Source organism: Halichondria panicea, chromosome 17 (assembly GCF_963675165.1).
Source record: "Halichondria panicea chromosome 17, odHalPani1.1, whole genome shotgun sequence".
Classification (NCBI taxonomy): domain Eukaryota; kingdom Metazoa; phylum Porifera; class Demospongiae; order Suberitida; family Halichondriidae; genus Halichondria; species Halichondria panicea.
Window position 1 is genome coordinate 4,054,795 of NC_087393.1, and position 23,448 is coordinate 4,078,242.

Consider the following 23,448-nt stretch of genomic DNA (forward strand, 5'->3'; position numbering starts at 1 on the left):
AGTTGGCTCAAAAGGTAAAATCAATGTTTTGTTTTTTGACACGTGACTTGTTTGTTCCTTTTTTAGTTAAACTTGTGGACGATGAGCTGTACATCGCGAGTGGCAAGGTGACCTCATTATATGGTTATCATTATTATTATCTCTCTTATGCGCTTACTATAAAATTATGTGTTACTAGAAACTCCAGTACACTTACAACATGTACAGTCTAGATTCTACTTGTACTCACGGTCCACTGCTGTGATCGGACCACCGGACCAAGTCCACTGGACCACCGGATGTACGTATAAGCGAGCCCCTTACATATGTGAAACGTTGAGATTTTGTCTGTCTGTGTGTCATGGATAAAGAAAGGATATCGTAACAAGAAAGTCAATGAAAGATGGACAGTGACAACGAAAGGAAACAAGAAAGGTTAGGAAGAAGGAGGGAGCGAGAGCGACAGACAAGAGCCCAAGAAACCGCTGAGAAGAAGGAAATAAGGCTGCATGTCTAAGCACAGAAAAAAATACCAGGCATGCATGCAGGGCTGAAGTTCTGGCATTGAGCTATCATAAACGCAGAAAATGGATGCTAATAGAACAACCCAGCAACTCAGACGGAACACAGGCCAGGCAGGCAAACTAATCTAGAGCCTACAGAGCCTAGTGCCATTGAAGAGTCATCCACTTGTGTTACTCTGCAAGCAAAATCAAAAAGCAAGTCCAAAAGATTCCTCGAAGATGATTTCAGCACATATCTCCCAAGAAAGCTAAACTACAGCCTACAGACGTATTCGTTGCATTGATTCCTAGTGCCATAGAAGGATATAATACCACAACTTGCAGCTATGTTTTCTGCAGTGAATGAAAGACATTTCCCTCACCCTCACAGAAACACAAACACAAGAAATATATCGGCCTAACAGCCATAGCCGAGCGACACAAAGAGGGCCTGCAGACAGGAACAGACAATGCTTCCCACAAAGGAAGAAAATAAGACACCCACGTGATACAGGTGATAAAAAACAAATTTCTTACAAACTACAAGGAAATAGACTAATCAAATAGTTATAACAGTGTACAATTACCCTCAATAACTGTCCGCCACTTCACATATCAATTTATTTTTTGTCTTGATACACACAAGTTTAGCTTTGATACAACTTCTGTTTCTCTAGCAATTTGTCTGACTGAATAATTAATACATTCTATAGCCCTTACTATGAAGGTCTAATTCTATGGGCGAAAGTGGAACCAAGTCAACGTCAATAAACCATACCCCTGCCTCCAAAGGAACTCCCAGGAATGGAACGTGGGAGAGGTATGTACTTGCATGTTAAATACTTCACTGAATGTATACATCGTCACTACCAAATTGTGGGAAAGAAAACTCCCTTTCACGCACACGTATAGCATCACATTGGGAACAAGGAAAACAACACGTGGTTTGTCATTAAGACTTTCCTGGTTGCATAAACGAGCATTACAACAGTAATGTTTATTATGTTTTACTTTAGCACTTCAAATTCTCGACTTCTAGTTTAATTCTTCCGGTTTTGCTTTCAATTCCTTTTCCCTTGCTTCAGACAAGCTACAAAACATATAAACTCTAGACCACGGCAAATATTATGGTGTCTAGGTTGTCCTCTTCTTTCCTTTCCTCCGTCCTAACACACCATGCAACAAACATTCTCAGCACTTTCCGGCTAAGTAGCAATTAATTAACACGAGCAATTGATTCTAATAGTACTGCAACTATAAAGGACCCATATAGCAATTAATTTGTGAAAATGGCAGTTTGTTTTGACCCAGTTCTATAATTATATAGACTAAGAGACATGCTGAAACTTTTGAGAATGGAGATTTGGTATGGATAGACATGCACTGTCTGTGGACTATGATGAAGCCTAGGGTATAATTATGGCTCCTGGTATGATAATGTTCTGGGGCTAGGGGCAAAGAAGCAACAATCATAGCTTTCTACTTTAGTGACCCTTTTCCATTGGAACTGGTACAGGACTATTTCAGCTATAAATACGTACCTAGAATAAAGGACGCATGCAGCTAGAGGCCAACGCACGAATGATGTTTATGGCAGGTTAATCGAGGTACTGCGCTTGCCCCGCCTACTGCTGCCCAGCATCTACGCGCATGTGCAATTATCTCTACGCCTCGTGCTTGATTATAGCTATCTGAGTTAAAACCTTGAGTTTATAAGTATGTCTTCTCCCTCCGACTCATCTCCCCTACACTGGGGGACACACCCACCGACCTGGCGACCCTCAACGAACGGCTTTCCAATCTCGAGCAGGCCTTGGCTGCAGCTCAACAACCTCTTAAGTCTCATCGTCGTGAGTCCTACTCTCCATTCTTGGGGAAATAGCACGTGTGACAGTGAGAGTGACAGTTCTTACATCCTCATCACCTCTACCTTATGACACCTGATCCGGTTCCCCTCCCCCACAGAATAGCCAATCCCATTAGTCCAAATCCAAGTAGAGAATACTTAATAGCACACAAGCCAATTAATCTCCATTTGCCACCCACACTACGTTGAGTTCCCCTCCCACACAGAAAGGCCAAACCCATTTGTTCAGATCCGAGTTTCGGAGACAGGCCAATTCGAACCAATCTTCCAGCAATGCAACCATGTGATCTGTGAGTTGGTTATACAGGCATGCAACTGACCATCAATCCTACGTGCGAGCAAAAACTACTGTGTTGAAAAATTGGAAACACATACATATTTGTGTATAGAACTGCAAAAAAAATAAAACAGGAGAAACTTTTAAGGTACGCGGGTGTGTAAGCATATATGCATGGGGCTGGACTTCAATGTTCAAGTTCAATGCTTTGTCCCTTGTTCCAAAACTATACGACTCGTTAATAAAATGAATTCTAATGATCAACAAAAAGAAATTTACACATAATAAACTTTGGGCCGTCAATATTGCAAAAAGAAAGGATGACAGAGTACTAGCTAAGAAAAGAAATATAGAGAGTTGTCATGTGCTTGGCTGTACGAGTCACATGACTGTGTATGTATGAGTCACTGTTGTTGTTGTTGCAAACGCCATGGGTATAGTTATGCCTCGAGGCGTAGCCGCACGAGGGATACGGTAAAGCTGACTGTGTGTGTGTGTGTGTGTGTCTGTTCCAGCTGTAACTGCTCAACGGTTGCAATGCGACGAAAGCTAACAGCTTCTATAGGCTTCTAGCCACGTTCTCTTGGATTTTGATTCGTGGATTAGCAAACTAAAGCTTCTTTCTCAAGTTATGGCTAGTTTGACTCACATTGAAGGCTGTTGCAGTCTCTTCAGAATCGTTCATAGCATCATCTGTCCGCACAAACTTTCTATTCAACATATGAGTTAGCCTTGCACTAAAGCGCTAGCTTTTTGTTAGCTACAATACTCAGAAAATATTGTTAAAACAGCTAGCTAGCAGTAGCCATTTGTGAAATAGCCTTGATCCCAGGCCGATCCGTCTCTAATTGAACGCTAGGTCGCCTCCTCGGCCTGGTATTGATTGTATCTGGGCGTGCTCTTATTGGCTCCACCTCGCTCAGGTATTCGCTAAAAAAGAGCGAATTCCTGAGCGACTTGACACTAATGGTGTATGTATGAGCACCTACTCCGTAAAAGTAATTGTAATCTCATGAATAGCTCCGTAAAGCTAGCTAGCTACTATAGTATAGTACTATACTATGGCAATTTCAACGTCTTTTGATATCCAAGAGCATTAGCATATGCACTGTCTTGTGTGAAGCAAGAAGGACTGATCCTCAAGGAACAGCAGGTCCGTGCTCTCAAGCTCCTGTCAGAAGGAAGGGACGTTTTTGTGTGGTTCCCAACTGGGTATGGCAAGTCTCTGTGCTATCAATTGCTATATACCCTTCTTGATGGACTACAAGCTTGGTAGGACTAAGGGCTCTTGTCGCCAGAAGTGTAGTTCTTGTCATCTCTCCCCTTGTGTCTCTCATGATTGACCAGGTCAGGAGTCTGAACACTAGAGGTGTTTCTGCTGCCATCCTCAGTAGTAATAAGGGAATCGACAGAAGTCTTGTTGCCACTAACAAATGTGTCGGATGGAAAGTACCGTCTGCTGTTCACTGCCCCAGAGGCTGTTGTTGAAGACTATCGTTGGAGGATGCTATTACTAGAGCCTCCACTCAATTCCTCTTTAGTGGCAATAGCTGTGGACAAAGCACACTGTGTTTACAAGTGGTAAGTTATAATAACTCCCGTTGTGATTATTATGTATGTTCTGTAGGAGCTCTGACTTTCGTCCTGCCTATGCACACCTGAGCTTAGAGCATTTGCCCCTCCTGGTGCTCCAATGTTGGCTGCAAACTGGATGACCTACCCTCTAGCTCCACAGCGATTTCAGATGATGTCGAGGCACTGGCATTATGTGGACCATCAACGTGAGCTAAAAAAATTATTTTATTTACACATTCCTACTTTGTGCAGGAGTAAAAGCAAGCCTTTTTCCTCGAACCCCGACGGTACTCTTTGCTGATGGACGCGAGCTCACAGTGAAAGGAGATGCGTCGGAACCACTCGTGTCCTTAGTCCTTTTCTTAGGGGCTGATCTTACTGGACTACTAGGGAGTTGCTCTTTGGACACTTGTTTCTGGTAGCTACGTCTGGCCAGGAGCCTGAACACCTCTATGGACTTTATGTTCTTGATACAAGAAAGACAGACAATCTTTGACAGGCCATCTGAATCACTAACAGGCAGATCCAATGCAAGACTGAGCCTCCCTGGAATATCTTCTTTGAGAGCCTTACTGCTGAACAAATGTTTATATCTTCTGTTTTTGTATGATGTTGAACAAATGTTTATATGTTCTGTTTTTGTATGATGTTGAACAAATGTTTATATCTTCTGTTTTTGTATGGCATCAGTGCTGCAACATAACCTACAAAGAACAAACTTAGAAGCCATCATTAATTTTATTCAATTTTCATTTGACCACGTGGACTTAACGAAGTCACGCCCAGATACAATCAATACCAGGCCGAGGGAGGCGACCTAGCGTTCAATTAGAGACGGATCGGCCTGGGATCGAGGCTATTTGTGAAATTGATCTCCTTGGACACACCCTTTAATTATTCCTATGGATGTAATGCGCATGCGCTCTCATTCCCCATGTGTGCATGTGAGAAAATAATCCAAGATCCAGATCCAGATCCTCCTGGCAGAATCATCTTTGTCTTGAGGGCCTGGTAAGCCACAAAACACTCCCATAATTATAACAATAATATAGATTACAATATGCATGTACACAGGTCTTTTCTTCTTAGATATTATATACACTGCATGAACTACAGATCCTGGAAGAATCAATTTTCTTCTTTCTTGAGGTCCTGGTAAGCCACATAATACAACAACAATAGATGCATGTAAATAAGTCTTTTCTTCTCAGTGCATAGATAAGCTAACTTTGTCTTTAATATAAAATTCATTATAGAAACTAATATAACACTCTAATACTTTCAGCGAAAGCAAAAACATGGCGAGAGGCATTAGCACAGCGCCAGCTTGAACACTAGTTCTCACAGCAGCTGCACTGTGAGGAACCGAACATTTCTAATGAAGATATGGGACTGTTATTGAGGAGTACGGTATTGAAAAATTATTGTTCTGAAGACCTCAAGAAAGTTGCGAATTCCAAACAAACTGCAAAATTTATATATACACGTAAATTTACGAAATGCCCAAAAGCCCTCAAAAATGACCCTCTATCATGTATTATAGGTACTTGCAAACTCAGCATGAACAGTGTGGGTGGACTTGACTTGCTGTCAAATTGTAGGCAAAGGATGTGTGGTCAAACAACTTTGTGTTTAATTTGTGTAACAATTTGATGGATCACACACCTCTGAGCTGTTCACAGACAGTGACAGTGACATCATCATCTGATATTGCTAAAACAGCTATTTATTATCCCAGCAAAAAGTAAGTTGTAATGAGATGCTAACCATATCGGGCCAGCTACAAGAGTCAGCGCGCCATGGAGCTTTGTGTGCAGCAATGATCGACACATGTACGTTGGGTTTTTACAGCGGAGCCGTACGTACTGGTAACACAAAGACAAAATGAGGTAAGTGTAACCCATCTTTCTCTTATTACCCGAGGTGCACGATATAGTAGTCGTCTGGTTAGATAGAGGAAAGAGCATAAAAGTGCTTCAAATAACCATTGTGTTTCCTAACGTTGAAATTGGGTCACGTTGAGATTTTGAAAAAAAAAAGAGGACGGCAGACACTTAACAGTCACAAGAACACGAAAACTAATGCTCCCAAAAAGAACCAACACTCGGTATCCACACACTCCACGAGGTCACTCTTGTGACCTCTCTAGTCACTAACCACAAAAATGACAAAAACACACATTCCACAATAACAGTTCAGTTCTAGTCTTTCACACCATAGAAGAACCATCCACTTGTGCTACTCTGCAAGCGAAATCAAAAAGCAAGTCCAAAAGTTCCTCAAAGATGATTTCAGTACATCTCCCAAGCCTGGAGTCCCAGAGAAGTAGGGCTCCGGATCCCAACCAAGTGTGTATTTATATTACTTGAGTGTTATCACTTCAATTTCGAGATAATAAATATATGTACGGGAATCAACTTTCTGTCGCACACACTGGTAAACGAGGACCATCTGCACATATGGATTCGTGTGTAGTACTAATTGGTTCAACTATACCCAGATTCTTGTATGTATGCAAACCGCAGATTTCACAGCTATTAAACAGAGACAACAATCCAGTCACAATTTTAGCTTTCTATTGCAGTGACCCTTTTCCATTGTTCCCGGTACGGGATCAGCTGTAACACGTGAGATACCTCGAATAAAGGCCGTCACCGGACAATTTCCGGTCTAATCATTCACGTGACCGACTAATAACGTGACCGACTAATAATCAGTTTGCATGGACAAAATATCAGATCAAAATGTTGCTAGTAGTTTTGTTTATGTAGCTATAGTTCTAACACTGACAGTATTACTATAGTATTAAAGCAAGAGACCAAGGCCTTCAGACTAGCTAGTTATCCAAGAAAGAAGCGCTTAGTAGGATTGCTGAAAATGATAAAAACAATTTCTTGGCTGAAAATATGAACTTGCCGATCGAAGTCGTCTTTTCTCTGAAGTGTTCCAAGTGTTTTCAGTTCTCAAGTCACCTCAACAGAGCAGCTCTAGCTATAGGCTAGCTAACTGTTCGATACACTGTTTGATTTGTGGACGGTTTTTTGGTGGGGCATAAATTGTGATACTCCCAGCTCAAGAGCAGCAACCTTGAAAATCAGGGATATATGAGGTGAATAGCAGTTTCTTTTCAGGACAGGGGTGATAGAACTAAATCTGAGACAGTCTCGGGTAGTTTGGAGATAGTTGGCAGAGACTGGTACATACACAGCTTGATTGTAGATACCATATATGCTTGATCAGGAGCCGCGGCTACTAAATGTTTCATTTTGCTGGAAGAGGAGGCTACAATTCAAGAGAGGCTACTGTTCAAGAGCGGCGTTTATTAGCTCCAGATAATTTAGTTTGTCATCAAAAGTTGCTTTCACCTGCATAAACTTGAACTCTGCCATGAGAAAGTCTTTGTGAAGCACTAACAAGCTAGCTACTACATGTAGCTAGCTGCTAGTAATAATTTTTTTTGGCTGCCACGTGCAGAAATGCTAGAGTCAAAGTTTACTGAGGCTACTATTTGAGAGTGGCTACTAAATGTTTCATTTTGCTAGCAAGGGAGGCTACAATTTGAGTGCGGCCTTTATACAAGAGCGGCCTCTGATCGAGCATATACGGTAAATGTAATACTTTTTTTAAATTGCGATCATTTTCCTGTTCACAAAATTGATATGCTGATTTTTTTGTCCGCAAATGATACAGCAAATGAACTGTTCATCTGCTCTCAAAGACCACGCCCACAGTGACATGCAAAAAGCTTTTATGCACAATTATGTTTTGCATGCAGTAGGCATTTACACAATGAACATCGACCTATCAGTAATGTAATATTGATTTTCCATGTCTTATGGATGTCCACTCATTCTCCGATATGAAAAGACATTATGTCTGTACATGATCCGCCGCAAAACCTTATCATAATCACTGGTGTAATTAGCTAGCTGCCAACGTGCAAGTTCAAGCTTCTTAGCTTTTGCTTGATTTTATATTTATTCCGACAATCCATGTACTTTTCACTATCTATGTCCGTCCCTGTAACAGATGTATCGGGAACTGCATAAGAACCTATAGCTAGTATATTAATATGTATATTGCACCATAATTTAGTGATGCCTGCTGTCAGTTAAAATTTGCCAAGCCACATTTTTATACCATCACCTCACACTGCTGTGACTTTAAAGTTAGAATAATAAATGTAGTTTAATGGAATTAAACGTAGTTAACGGCAAAGGGGGTTTTACCCAGTGTGCTGCTTTAGCCACGCATGCGTATTAAGGCATCCAGCCTCGTGTCTTTAGTTATCGAATATCGTGCGGAGAGCCGAGTAGCTGTGTCAATCTCTTTTCATCGTTTCTACCAGTTGTGTCCCGATCAGCGGAGTATGGAAGACGGAGCAGACAAGACTCCTCCACCAGTACCCCCATTCACCTGGGATATGCTGAAGAGCCTACTTTGGGAGGTCATCCGGGAGGAGAGTGAGACGAAAGGGGGAACGGAGAAGCCAGGGGATTCCAGCAAGTCAGGTAAGTATAAGCTCTTCGGGTCATTGTTATCATTCGATTAGTAGAGTTGAATATCGAAGGGTATAGTGTGTATGTGCATGACATAAGGAGGACACCTCCTACAGTATAAATGTTGGCACAGAGGTAAGTTGGACACTATTGTGCATGCATGTACGTCTCCATGAACATTGGTGTATAATAACATCGGGTACATCGTCCTTGGGGGGGGCATGGTCTGCCGTAGCTCCTCCGAGGGGTGGTGTGAGGGCATGGTCCCCATGGATGCTCCTCCGAGCGGGGGGGGGGATGAAAATGTAAGACAGGGTCCGTGGGTGGATGCTCCTCCAAGCATGGCGGTAGGCAGTGGTGCTAACTGTCCTCCCCCTGCAGGCACACCACTGGGAACTATCCCACGAGAGGGGGACGTGGAGAGGCTGAAGGTGCCGGTGTTCGGAGGTGGGGACGAAGACACCGGGTCCACGGTGGCCAATGTCGGGATTCTTGCTTCAGGAGGAGGAGCAAAGGAGGCCTCAGAGCCATCCTAAGTGCTCCCAAGTTGGTGAAGAAGATCCAGAGAGGTGACTACGTTGATATGGCGGAGCTTTTCCGGGATAATATGGAGTTGGGAAGGAGACATCACCTGGGGCAGGCCTAGGAGGTGGAGCTCGTCCCTCACGCAGGGAGGTACCCGACCTGCTGAGCTGGATTGCGTGCTTTGGCATGTATGCCAGTGTGGTGGCCCAAAAGTGCCCCAATAGGGTGCGAGAACTGTGGGCATACCAAACGATGGTGGTGCACGAGGCCCGGCGGTGCGGAGGAAAAGTCTGGCAGATCTATGACTCCATGTTTAGGCAGCAGGCGGCCAACAATCCAAAAGTGGACTGGTCGGTGCTAAACACCTCCCTGTACTCAACGTCGTTCCTGGCCATGCAGAACCAACGTGGAAGGGCATGCCAGCACTGCATGGAGACGGACCACGCCTCGCAGGTTTGTGCTCTGGCCCCAACTCTCACCAGCAAGACAGGCCAGGCTCAAGAGAATACGGAGAACAAAGAAGGCAGCCCCGGGAAAAACGGGGAGCCTGCTTCGATTGGAACGAGGGGAAGTGCTATCTGCCATACTGTCGCTTCAAGCATGTGTGTGCCAAGTGTGGAGGCCATCACCAGTGCAGGGGGGCCATCACAAAGGACCCACCTTCCCCGGGGCGACTGCGGGGGGTGGGTAGAGACTTTACTGCTTAGGGACAATCAGTTACGAACCATTAGCGTACATATGGTTACATGTTGTTGGTATGGTGTTCTCGTTGCTGTTATATAATTCCTTTCGGACGTGTAAAATGTTTGGCATGTGGGAACCAATTACACGATCAGCGTGGGCCTCTAACTTGCGTACAAGGGTGGATTATGGGCATCCGGGCACCAATGATATCACAGTTATTTCTTTTAGGTACCTGGATTGACGGAGGGGTGGTGCTAGGACGTTACTCATACATGGCAGACCTACGAATCCTGGAGAGTAAGGTCTCACCCTGGCCTTGTTCCCCACAACTGGCGCAGGTGAACACCCCCCTCAGAGCAGGCAGGTGGGAGTCCATGCTGCAGGACCATCCGGATCAAGAGTTTGCTCGATACTTGGTACGTGGAATCAAGGAGGGTTTCCACATCGGCTTCGATAGGGACTCTGTAAAGTGCCGCGGTGCACAACGAAACATGCAGTCTGCTATTGAAAACTCGTCTGTAGTCACCGGCTATCTGGAGAAGGAATGCCGGCTGGAACCCACTACCGAAGGGTTCTATAAATGCCCATGTGAGTAGGTTTGGGGTTATCCCCAGGTCAAGCCAACCTGGAAAGTGGCGTCTGATAATAGACCTCTCACACCCAGATGGGGGATGTGTGAACGAAGGCATTCGAACCGCACCTGTGCTCCTTGGTATATTGTTCCGTCGATAATGCCGTGGACGTGATCCTAGATTTGGGGCAGGGAAGTTTACTGGCGAAGATGGACTTGGAAAGTGCCTATCGGAATGTCCCGACGGACCAATCTCTGCTAGGAATGGTTTGGGAGGACTTACTGTACATTGATACGGTTCTCCCGTTTGGTCTACGGTCTGCACCGAAAATTTTTACCGCCTTAGCTGACGGTCTAATGGATGATGGGCCACAGTGGGGTGAAAAGGGCCATTCATTACCTTGATGACTACCGTATAGCGCGAAATTTTCGAGGCACTTATATTTCGTGGATTGGCCTCTAAAAGCCATTTCGTTGCACAATGTTCGCGGAATGACTGCTACCGGAAGCCACTCCTTTAAATCTTGCACGTTATAGCAGGTAAAGAACGATTTTCGTGGACTTAATTTTCGTGTAGGATTGCTAACCCACGAAATCCACGAAAATTAAGCCCCTCGAAAATTTCGCGCTATACGGTATTTGTTTTTCGGAAGGGCAGGGTCCCCAGATTGTGCGGGGGCGCTGCAAGTTGCTTTGAGAGTATGCGGGGAGGTGGGTATGCCAGTCGCAGTGCACAAGACAGAAGGACCGTCGACGGCCTGATCGATACGGTAAAAATGGAAATTAGGCTCCCTGCAGATAAGCTGGCAAGACTACAGCTGTTGATAAACCAATGGGGCGCAAAAACGGTCTGCACAAAACGGGACCTGCTCTCGTTGCTTGGCCATCTTCAGCACGCCTGTAAAGTGGTCCCGACGGGTCGTAGCTTCTTACGGCACATGATTAATACCTCGACCTACGTAAAGAGTTGTACCACCATATTCGTCTCAATCGGGAATTTCGATCGGACCTTCGGTGGTGGTCTTTGTTTCTGGAAGATTGGAACGGTACTCGGATTATGTCCTCTAGGTCCAAGTTACGTCTGGACTTTATCCTCACTTCAGATGCGTCAGGATCCTGGGGATGCGGTGCCTTCACGTCGCTGCACAAGTGGTTTCAGTTTACTGGCCCCCCACATTACGGTAAAAGAACTATTGCCGATCGTGATGGCGTGTGCCGTGTGGGGGAATCAGTGGTCCTCCAAGTCAGTCAAGTGCTTCTGTGACAACGCTGCGGTGGTGACGATTTTGAACAGTAAAGACATGTTATGTTAGCCATGCATTTGATGAGGTGCCTGGTTTTTTTCCGGGCCCATTATAACATTTTTCTGTTTGCGGAACACATTCCTGGAAAGGATAATATAACAGCCGATAGCCTTTCACGGGATAACCTTCCTCTATTTTTCCAGGTGTGTCCGTTGGCGGCCCGTGTTCCGTCTCCAATCTCGGAGGAAGCTCTGGTGCTGGTCCGGCCCGACTGGACGGCCTTGTTTCGTTCGTTCTATTTTAAAAAAGGATTAGCATCGTTAACGCAGAAAACATACAAGGTTGGCCAAGAGAGGTACCTAAAATTGTGTGTTCAACGCTCGTTACTACCCCTCCCGCTGTCCGAAAGGGGAATGACCACCTATGTGTCCTTCTTGGGGGGAGAGGGCATAAGGCACAGCACAATAAAAGTATATCTGTCGGCAATCCGGTTCCTGCAAATAGCGTCGGGGCTAGGTGACCCGTTCGCCAAGTCATCATGGCCGAGACTCGAGTATGTCCTCAAGGGTATCAAACGGAATCAGGCAGAGACGGGAGTGAAGTCCAAGCCTCGGTTACCGATTACTCCTACAATATTGAAGTTGGTTTGGGAGCCAACCGCTGCTCAGGGGGACAGCGTGCTGTCTTTGTTTTTTCGGGTTTTTACGTTGCGGGGAAATGACAGTGCCTGGTGACGGCGAGTATGACCCTGCAGTCCACCTAAGTTTTTCGGACGTTTCTTTCAACCACCCCTCAGTGATCAGGTTCGCATAAAATCCTCGAAGACTGACCTATTCAGGAAGGGAGTCTTAGGCAGGACTAGCTCTGACGTATGTCCAGTGTCTGCTCTGTTAGGCTACCTGTGTACTCGGGGATCCTCAGCAGGTGCGCTGTTTAGGTTCGGTGATGGGAAGGTTTTGTCTCGCCCCCGGTTTGTGGAGAGGGTTAGAGCAGCCCTACGGTTGGCTGGTGTCGATCAGGCTAAGTACTGCAGCCACAGTTTTAGGATTGGTGCTGCCACAACAGCGGCGGCGAAAGGAGTCGAAGATTGCGCCCTGGGCCGATGGGAGCATACCTCCGATACGTCAGAATACCTCGTGAGCAACTCGCTGGATACTCGTCAACGATAGCTTCAGACTAGCTAACATTGGATACGATTAACTTTTGTTTTGTTTGTTATTGTGCTGTACGTGTGTCGTCTGAGTTGTTATTCGATTTCAGTGTGTGAGGGGTTGGCGGGGCTTAGGTCGTGTTTGGGTTGGGGCGGGCGCCCGCTGTGTGGGCTATGGGCAGGGTGAAGGTCTCCTTCACTAATGGCCCAACCCTTTCATGACCTCAGTCATCGGGGGTGGGGCTTCCTGCTCAGCACTTCAGCCAAACCACACTTCCTGGGGGAGTGGACGACGTGAGAGCCCGGACTCGGTTATGAGGTAAGATATATTTATGGTAGGTAAACAATGCCCGGACTCAGTTATGAGGTATGATATATTTATGAGTTTATGGTAGGTAAACAATGAATGTACTTTAATGGAATTAAACGTAGTTAATGGCAAAGAGCAAAGGGGTTTTTACCCAGTGTGCTGCTTTAGCCGCGCATGCGTATTAAGGCATCCAGCCTCGTGTCTTTAGTTATCGAATATCGAATATCGAATATCGAATATCGAGCCGAGTAGCTGTCCCACCCGCCCGGTCCTCTGGGGTTGTTTTATTTTTGACTAGTCTCTAGTCGTGATCAGTACTGGGCGGGGTGAAGGTCTCCTTCACTAATGGCCCAACCCTTTCATGACCTCAGTCATCGGGGGTGGGGCTTCCTGCTCAGCACTTCCGCCAAACCACACTTCCAGGGGGAGTGGACGACATGAGAGCCCGGACTCGGTTATGAGGTAAGATATATTTATGAGGTAAGATATATGTATGAGGGGTAAGATATATTTTTATGGTAGGTAAACAATGCAGACGTTAATAATAAAATATGACAGCGAAGCTTTAACATCGAAATCTGCCACAATTAAAACTTGTTGTGTGGAGGCTATCCATGCTGTAAATATGGCATCTAGGTGAGTAGACTCACATGTCACACAGAAACAAACATATACCCCATGTCACACAGAAACAAACAAACAAACAAACAAACCAACGGACTACTATACCCGTGGCCGCCCACGTACGCCTCGAGTAATAAACTAAACTAATGACAATTAAGATAAGCGCACATTGTATTGACCCTTGCAAACCTTTCTTTCAGCAGTAAGATCGGCATACACAAAGTACACGCACGTACAGTCCAACAGAAGATTCAATGGTAACATCAGTATAATAATGAGGACATCCGTACATTGAATAATGGCACTCATGTTCACACAAAAACATAACTTTAAGCAGACTGAATGATTTATCTATAAAGCTTGTGAAACTGTAGTCTCATGAATCAGCCGCCGTTCTTTTGTCATCGTTTTATGTGCCAAGACGGAATTGACCAATCAAATTGCAGAAGTCCAGTCAGGTGATGAACTTGGAGGCAGCAAAGAACTGCACTTTGCTCAACGCATTTGGATAATCATTACGCATGCATTACGCATGGTAAACACTTCATACATAGAAGCTGCTACGAAGCATAAGCAAGGCAAGCAGGGGTCCTTGGGCACAGATTTAGCACCACAGCAAAACACAAGTAGAGAGAGATTGGCAATTTGTAAACAATTAGGAAATATGTGTGGGCGTAAGAACGAATTTAATTACATTCCATTGGTTTTGTGAGCAATCAACATTCCATTTTTTGAAATGACTTCATAACAAGAGTGCTCAGACGGTGGTTCTCAGACGGTGGTTCCAAAAGAACGGCGGCTGATTCATGAGACTAGTGAAACTGTACCCACATAAAACCACCCACCCTTTATTTGATCTCCGAGTGAAGGCATCTTATTAGAATAGAACTCTTGCAAACTGTGGTTCGGCAGTTTCTTTTTTCCAGTCTGCAATAATGTGTAAGTGATGATCGTGGTTTCTACAACAATCTTGTCAACATTACAAATGTCTCACCTTAAATTGGCTTAATTTCTTTAAAATACTGTTAAATACTGCTCGGAAGTCTTCTAATAGAGTTGCTGGCCCTGTAAGGCGTCCATGTGTCCACTCAACAGCCTGCAGCGCCCGCGGTGACCATCTCCCAGCGTCTTCAGTCTTCAGTTCATTTTTTCCACGAGGTGACTAACACGCATGCGCAACAATAATTGCAACCACAATAAGAAGATGTCATTATTCCGAGCGAAGCGAGGCTATAATTAGTCTCGAATACCCGCCTCAACCTAAAAGCTTGAGTCTGGTCAAACTCACATTGTGGTTTGGTTCAAGTGTGTCCAGGAATTTCTTGGACATTTAATTGGCCACAAGTGGGTGTGGAACATGAATAAAATTATAGTCTACATGAATATCATTATAGCTAACCGCCACGGCAGCATGGATTGTTACTAGTAGAAAGAATTAGTCCCTGACAGAAGGCGACGTAGGAAAATTCATGGAGAGAGTTGTAAGGATGTGATACTAGAACTCTCCAGACTAGCAACAGGACCTTTGGAACACCTTGTCGAAATTAACAGCCTAAATGCTCATTTATGTGAATGTGACCGTCGACCATGGTTTCATGGCCCTCTAGCTCTGTGCAATGATGGCTTCAAGCTCAGTGTTTTTCTCGTAGGCTTTCAACTCCTAGCCTTAATTGATACACTGTCTGATATAGCCCTCTGTGTATGTTCTGTCCCTAACATGCGGTGGCTTGTGGCTTTATCACTATGCTTGTGGGCGTGTAGCCCACTTGACTTTGCTGACTGTGCAGAACAAAGTTCATATGTGAGTTGGACCAGACTCAAGCTTTTAGGTTGAGGCGGGTATTCGAGACTAGGCTATAATCGGGTCACGTTGAGATTTTGGCGAAGAAAAAGAAAAAAAAAAAAATGGACAACGTAGGACTCAGTGGAACTAGTGGCTCTGGTTGCTGCAGACCGTAACGGTTTGACTTCAAAGTTGGAGGACGCGTTAGCCACTGTACTGAGGACACTTCAGCTCCATTCTACAGCTCAGAAGGCCTTCAAGCGTTCTGCTCATAAGCTAGACAATGCTTCTTAAATTGACGATTCGTGACATTTCGATCATTACCTAGATCTATTCTTTTCTGCAGTCTGAACATGAAACCAAATATCAGTGCTTGTGCTGAGATTACTTTTCTTAGTAAGTCTGTTATATACCACGTACAGTACAACATAGTAAAGTGCCTCTCCAGTAGATTAAAAATTGTACAAATCGCACAATTTATATATACCACGCACAATAAATAGACAAGTCATAGTAAAGTGCTTGCAGTAGATTGCTCTCTATATAATATAAAATTGTGCTTGGTACCTTCCATGGTTCCCATTATACCTCAGACCGATTTTTGTTTAGTGTGAAAAATCTGTCTGGGGACGAGGCTATATGTTGCCATGTGCTCCTGTCTGATATATAGATGTCTCATAACTCATATTAATGAACTTGAATTTACCTCCTATTATCGTGATATCCAGTATTTCTCTTAATATGATTCTTTACAATTGTGTAGCAAACGTGATTACCCAACAAGTTTGCCTGGTTTTCATGCTCCGTGTGCATTTATTGTTAGTATGCAGAGATATAGAATCTAATCCTGGACCAACCAGGTATCCATGCAAATTATGCAAACTACTACTTCCCTCCTGAAAGCTAAACCGTTCGATATTACATACAATCAATACCATGTAGCTACAGGTGTCTCTTGGCGACGTTGACACCAGGATCAAGCTAACATTTAGCAATTCCTTTTCCCATGTGCTGTTTCAACAATTATTACTCAAAAGCCTTACCTATGAATTAGCCTCGATCCCAAGACAATTAAAAAGGCCTTGGATTCGAGGCTAATAGTGCGTAGCGAGGTTGCACTCCAGTGTATCCCTAGTTTAGTATAGGCGCGTTTTTGGCATGCGGCTAATAATCGAGGTCAGTATACTACATGTACAAGTGTTAGTGTATTTGGCCTGGATGTCATCATAATTATGACCGCAGCAATGACATCAATGCACTGAAGTTATATAGTGATTCACGGTTGGTTTTTCATCTTTCAACAGCCTTACTGTTGATCCAATGTCAAAAATTTTATGATTTGCTGAAAGAGACCTTTCAAATAATTGTTTTGTTAGGGCCCTAATTTGTCATTTTTGGCCGGCCATGGGTAAGGAGCCTAGGCCATATGCATTGCCATATGCATTGCATTGCCAAGGGGTTGAGTTCAGGACACATGCACTGGTTATGTGCATACGTATGCACTATTGTCATGTCACCTGTTGTATATACACTAGCTGTAGCTTGACTTTGTTTTGGTTTTGTAAGACTACACAATTGTTTCTCACGACAGCCCGTTTTAATTTGTTTTGTTACCCTGCATGATGACCATACAGTGGAACCCCTCTATAACGGACACCTTTTGGGAACAATGTTTTGGCCTTTATACAGAGGTGGCCTTTGTTGAGAGGATGTTTTGTACACAAACTGTCCATTTGGGACCTGGGTGCCTGGCCGTTATAATTATAGCAACTGGCCTTTATTTGGAAGTTGTTATTAATATATATAGGGCTATAATTATAATGATCTCATAATTATGTACGCTTGGAAGGAAGAGCGAAACAAATAGAAGAAAATAGGAAGAGCGAGACTACCTATACTATAGGTAGTCTCGCTCTTCCTATTTTCTTCTATAGGCTATAGCGACAGAATAATGGAGATTAGACAAAAATTTAGGCAAATGTGAATGGTCATGTGACTGAGTGAGTGTGTGATTGTTTTCCCTCCTAGGAATGTGAACTTTTGTCGTGTCACAGTATAAATGATAGCACCGGTACCGCGGGTGCTGATGCTTTGGTGCATGGGGGTGTCGAAGCTATACATAACGTAAAGTTACAAGCAATAGCTTTTATACACATGATGAACATTTTTGATTAATTTTGCTGCATGCCAGGCAGAATCCAGAGTCATCAAAGTGTGCATGGGTAATGATCGACCATGATATAGTGTACGCACTGGCGTGAAAACCTCAAATCGTTTTTACAGTGTATAGAGTAATAATTTATTATTGTTGAATGCATCCAGGCCGATTAAAATACGTATTTTAATCGGTCTGGATTCGAGGCTAAACTGCATTTTATATAGTTATATAGGATGGTACAGTTTAGCCTCGAAGGGGGGAGACTGAGGGTATATATACCGTGGGAGATTTCTCAATGTCAGATTCATGCAGTGTTGCATGCTCTCATATGCATGTAAACAATTATAATTAGCAATTTAATTTATTGAGAATCTATAATTATTATATAGTATGTACTGAATCAGGTATGATACCTGATTCAGTATCATAATGGTAATCATGCTCTATATAATTATGTGTTAATAATGCTTGCACGTAGCTATATACACATGGCATGCACACTGAGAATTAAAGAGATCCTATATATAAATAAAAACAAAGCGGTTGGCCAGTCTGCCCGATCAAATTTGAAATGAACGAGTTGAATGTTTTTGACTTTTAAATAAATACACCAGTTTCCAAAAGCCGATTCTAATCCAGTTGTTGACCTTTAATTTGTTCTTGTTGTATAGATTTATTAATATCCCCAGTAGCACGATCAGACCAGCCCAAATATATCTGCGGGGGAGGAGAGGATGGAAACGTGTGAATACCATAATCATTGCTAGCTAAATTATACACCGGCACAAACACGAGGGCGAGGCGAGTCGCCTGTATATCACATGAAACACAAAGATTCTTACACTATAATTATGTGTTTTATATAACGACGACCCCTTACCATAGTATGCCTCGAGGCCAAATAAATAAGACAACATGGAAGGGACTGTATGACTTTTAATACACGCTTATAAATTCGACAACGAGATAAACCTACATACACCCTCAAAAAAATTTTTTTAAACATCTACTGTACATCTACATTAGTACAACCAGTAGGTTGTACATAGGATTGACAGTGCAGTTGTGTGTGTTTTCAATTATTGCACAAATTTTGACTCGTGTGTGTATATACATGTAGCAATGGATTATTTCAGTAGATACTATGAAATACGTACATGTAGCTCACGTAAATTATAAGGCAAGACACAGAACTCACTGTGTTGTGAAGGGTTTAGTGAAGAGCATAAACGAGAGTACCATGGTGACAGCCTTTCGAAATGTGGTCACTGGGAGAGGAGGGGATATGAATTATGTCCGATATCTACATTGTAGCATAGTGATCAAGGGAAAAAACTGATTTGTGGTTTTATATAGTAGCTAGTGTTACTATGTACATGTACATGCCAAATTTTGCAAGGATTTTGCAGTGCTCTGTACACTAAAACAGTATCCAAAAAGGTACGCAATGCTAACAGACCTGTGACAGCCAGCAGTGCTCCAAAGGATCGAACCAGGACTAGCACGAAGTTGATACCCAAATATCCAGTCAGGGAGAACACAAAGGCCATCAGGTATATCTCAGGATGCTAGAGAGAGGAAATTGAGAATTACAGACTGTTTATTTTAACGATACTAAGAGGAACACACTGCCAATAGCATTGACTCAACAATAATTATTATTTGGCCAAAACAAAGAAAGCATGATGCAAAAATAAATGCTGAGTTAACGAGTGATGCAAGCCTCTCGGCTTTAAGTATTAGAGGGTTATAAGATGTATATAAAATAATGGTATGTTATAATTATTATGCCTCGAGGGATACGGTAAAACTGACTGTGCATGTGTGTCTGTGTGTCTGTTCCAGCTGTAATTGCTCAACGGTTGCAATGCGACGAAAACTAACAGCTTCTATAGGCTTCTAGCCATGTTCTCTTGGATTTTATTCATGGATTTGCAAAGTAAACTTTCTTTCGAGTTATGGCTAGTTTGACTCACAGTGAAGGCTGCGCGTCTCTTCAGAATCTTTCATAGCATCATCTGTTCGCACACATTTTCTATGAGTTAGCCTTGCACTAATTAGCGCTAGCTGTTTGTTAGCTACAAGAGTCAGCATACATGTACACTTCATTGGAGATCCACCCCTTTAATTACTTATTCATTGCATTAAAACTTCTACATTGTAGATCTGATTCTTCTATATCCTTCTATATCCTTGAAGATTATTCATCAAGCCATCAGATAGACTTCTGTTTCCATTAAAATGGTTGTGTGGCTCATTGTCAACAGTTGCATAGTAACATAACATTATATACAAGCAACATCTTCTATAACACTCTAATACTTTTTGAGCGAAAGCAAAACACGGCGAGAGGCATTAGCACAGCGCAGCTTGCAACACTCATTGTTGTTTGCATAACAATGAACCCACACATTAAAAGAAGAGCTTAATGAAAGTCTATAACCTCGCTAATCCGAATAGAGCCGGACCAGACCCCATCCGAAATTAATGGATGTCAATAAATGATTGAATATCGTTAACAAAGACTTTTGTACATGTATTATGATATTACTGTGGCCAGAAGGGAAGCTGCTAGCTAGAATAGTCTTTCATCTCAACTTTCTCTCCAATACAGTGAGTCTTGTGAGCTCTCTCTTCGTTTTCTTTGCAGTGGCCATTGTTTTGGGCAGGTATTGAGCAGTTTATTAATATTGTTGCTGATTCAGCAAAGCAAGTTAGATTGCGCATGCGCAGTAGTCTATTCTACTGACAGCCCCTTCTTTTTTCAGTTTGCCATTTTTTCCGGATTTGCGAGGTTCGGACTAAAGAGGTCTAAAGGGATTAGCAAGGTTCAACTGTATCTGGAATACAGACACAGATAGCTTTACCGTATCCCTCGTGCGGCTAAGCCTTGAGGCATAATGAAACATACACACGATTTAAATCAGGTCGCTTCAAATGACCTTTACATAATTATAGGTATGCCACTGGTTAATTGCCTGCATGAGATAGAAGCCTCATGAAGTGCATCCTATAGTATTTGATGCCACACGTACACACAACAGTACCTCAAAGCAGTATGTGAATGCAGCTTGTAGAGAGCCAGTGAGTGTGACAGCCACTAGAAGGTACCAGAATCCAATAAAGTAGGAGAAGAGGACCATCTCAACATTAGAGGCCGAGTATTGTTTGAGAGCCTTTTCCTGGACATTTCCAATGACTGCATCAGCACACAGAGCCAAGGAGATGAGCAACAGACCTAAAGAGGGGAAAAGGTATATAGATGCGCAAATCTACCAAACAAAAAAACAGGTTTGACCATTACAACTAACAGAAACGGCAGACGAGTGTACAAATACACGAACAGCCACGAGTGTAAGTATGCATCCGGAGGAGGTACGACACTCGTACCTCAATTAAGCTTGGTCACATGCAACATTCAACAGTAAAGTAATTGTTGCACGTGACCAAATACCTCAATTTTAGCCTATTAAGGTACGAACGTCATACATGTACCTCCTCTGGTATGTATCACTCTATTACATGTGACCTGTCTTGTTGAACTCTGGTTGCACTGTGCTGTCAGCCAGGGTGAACATGATGAGCCCAGCACTCATACACAACAGGGCTATGCCGTCCACCAAAGTGTATTTCTTCCCTGTAAAAACATGCACACATGGATATTAAAGACTCCAGGATACAGAATCGAAAAAAGAACAATTAATCTTGAAAAGGACAACAGTAAAGCAATAAGTATAGCTCTATTGAACGACACATAGAATCTTTGGCACATACACTATATAGCAAAGCAATATAGCTACGTTGAACAACACATAGAATCTTTTGCACATGTACATGTATAGCCCCCCACCCCCTCACCTTGAATGATCATGCCTCCCAGCATGACTGGGATGAGCTTACAGGACTTGAAGATGACCTGAGTGGGATAGTTCAGATAGCTGAGGGATGAGTTGGAGAGGCCCATGGTCGATACCGTCAGGAAGCTAATAAGAGCGTACATTCGAAGGGGAATCCTACCGTAGGGGAGGAGGAAGGGAAAGAGTTACCAGTTACCATTTTTCACTACCACGTACTGCAGGAACATACAGAGCTAGGGAAAAATACTGACCAAATTTAAATACTTATCATGCAATATAGCTCTTCATAATTTATAGAGCACCAATCTTGTGCTATCGTACCTTCTTCTTCCTTCATTTCTCAATTTCCTCTCGGAAAATCCGAAGGCAGAGTAACAGGCAAACTGCACCAACGTCAGATACCAGCCAAACGGCTTGAAGCCCTCCACTGAGAATATCCATTCCTACAGGGGGTATATGCAGCTATGGTAGTTACATGTATACATAATTAGAAATTAGAATACTTATGAGTTAAAAATGCATGTACCTGGCATATAAGACATGTATAATTATAGAAAGTGCCACTATAATTATATTAAGAACTAAGAATTACAATGTTTTAGCTACATATACGTATTAATTTCATGATTGGAATTGTGGCAGATTGTGGAGGAAGTACACTAACTGGACAAAATATTGAGAACTGCATGAGCAGTTATGTCCCGAAACGAGAAAACTACAGACTTCAGTATTCCTCGTGGAGAAAGTACCTAAGATAACATGATTATTGCGGGTATTAATGTCTCTAAAATCGCAAAAATTGTACTTGCGGATAATTAGAAACTCGTGAAACATTAATTTCACAACTTCAATACCAGCAAAGAAAAATCTATCTGTGAAATGTCACCTTAAGGTAATGTAACAGTGTTATGCATAGGAAAAGGAATGTTCACTGTAACATACATTGAGAGGTGACACAGATTATGAAAGTATTTGGTGATAATCTCTCACTCAACTCACCTGTGTGTAGCCGTACAACAAGTAGAAAAACATGACACCCAGAACACAGGTTACAAACTGGACTGGTCTGCTCAGCTTGTGAAGAGGTATACACAACACAAACAACTCAGTCACAGTCTCTTTCTCCGCTACTGTTTCAGCAGGAGATGGTTCATTGTATTTCAAGTGTACAGTGGTATTATGGAGTGGTAAAACGCTCTCTTCTTGAAAACGATATTTTGAAGCGTAGGCCATTTTTTTCTTCTTTTGTTGTATCTGTGACAACGGTTGTGACGATTTTTTGTGGAGGGTGTGAGGGGGTGGAGGCTGTGACAAGACGGTGTGAGGGTGTGAATAATGCGATAGCTGGGTGTGAGGGGGTGGAAGTTGTGACACTGTAACTGGGAGGAGAAGATCAATGGGACCAGGTAGTGACCAGGATGAACTCTCTACACAATTGAATGAAGGTGAAAATTTGAGCTTTATAAATATTAATATGTTTACCAGTTTCTCCGTCATGAGACAACTTTCTTGAAGAGTTACTGAAGATTGTGGCAGGCAACCTGTGGAGTGTGTGGTGGCGAGCACTGTGCTTGGACCAAGACTTGTGTGTGATTGTAGTGAAGATGGATTTCTTTCTGTTTTTCTTCTTTTTCCTGGTGATTTTTGATCCTGTTTTCTTTGGTGTAGTGGTCATAGCACATAGAGACTGTAGTCTAATACTATTGCGGCCTTGGGACAGCTACTGCACGTACTGTTAGTGTACTGCATCTACAGGTGACTATATTTTGCTCAAAAGCATAGACAAGCCTCGAGGCTAGGCCAGCATGCAGGAAAGAAAGGCTTTAGCGGGCGGCGACATAA

At 43.1% G+C, this 23,448-nt stretch overlaps 2 protein-coding genes across 3 annotated transcripts in view; both read right to left on the minus strand.

The window, feature by feature from the left end:
* The window catches only part of LOC135351418 (uncharacterized), a 29,893-nt gene extending 13,502 nt beyond the window's left edge, over positions 1-16,391 (minus strand). The window contains exons 1-3 of the mRNA XM_064550403.1: positions 16,368-16,391; positions 14,803-14,970; positions 14,654-14,735 (exon numbers count right to left, since the gene is read on the minus strand). Of these exons, the coding sequence (XP_064406473.1) occupies positions 14,654-14,735; positions 14,803-14,970; positions 16,368-16,391 (274 nt within the window). The remainder of the gene's footprint in view (positions 1-14,653; positions 14,736-14,802; positions 14,971-16,367) is intronic.
* Positions 16,392-18,216: 1,825 nt separating this feature from the next.
* On the minus strand, positions 18,217-23,405 carry LOC135351586 (adenosine 3'-phospho 5'-phosphosulfate transporter 2-like). Of its 2 annotated transcripts, none has more exons than XM_064550635.1 (9): positions 23,089-23,405; positions 22,606-22,985; positions 21,928-22,049; positions 21,608-21,762; positions 21,279-21,386; positions 20,797-20,987; positions 19,209-19,317; positions 18,948-19,017; positions 18,217-18,466 (listed from the first exon to the last, which is right to left on the minus strand). In XM_064550635.1, the coding sequence occupies exons 1-9, from the start codon at positions 23,279-23,281 to the stop codon at positions 18,310-18,312; spliced, it is 1,485 nt and encodes a 494-aa protein (XP_064406705.1). In that variant the 5' UTR covers positions 23,282-23,405; the 3' UTR covers positions 18,217-18,309. The 2 variants fall into 2 exon arrangements, with proteins under 2 accessions (XP_064406705.1, XP_064406704.1); XM_064550634.1 differs by having other exon boundaries at positions 22,606-23,033; positions 23,089-23,404.
* Positions 23,406-23,448: the final 43 nt, after the last annotated feature.

Excerpts from the sequence above, each read along its gene's own strand:
- LOC135351586 (XM_064550634.1), bottom strand. The coding sequence starts at position 23,281 with ATGACCACTACACCAAAGAAAACAGGATCAAAAATCACCAGGAAAAAG. Across the intron at positions 21,387-21,607 it reads GGGAGGCATGATCATTCAAG|GGAAGAAATACACTTTGGTG; the intron begins GTGAGGGGGTGG and ends ATGTTTTTACAG. Across the intron at positions 18,467-18,947 it reads ACTAAACCCTTCACAACACA|ATATATTTGGGCTGGTCTGA; the intron begins GTGAGTTCTGTG and ends CCTCCCCCGCAG.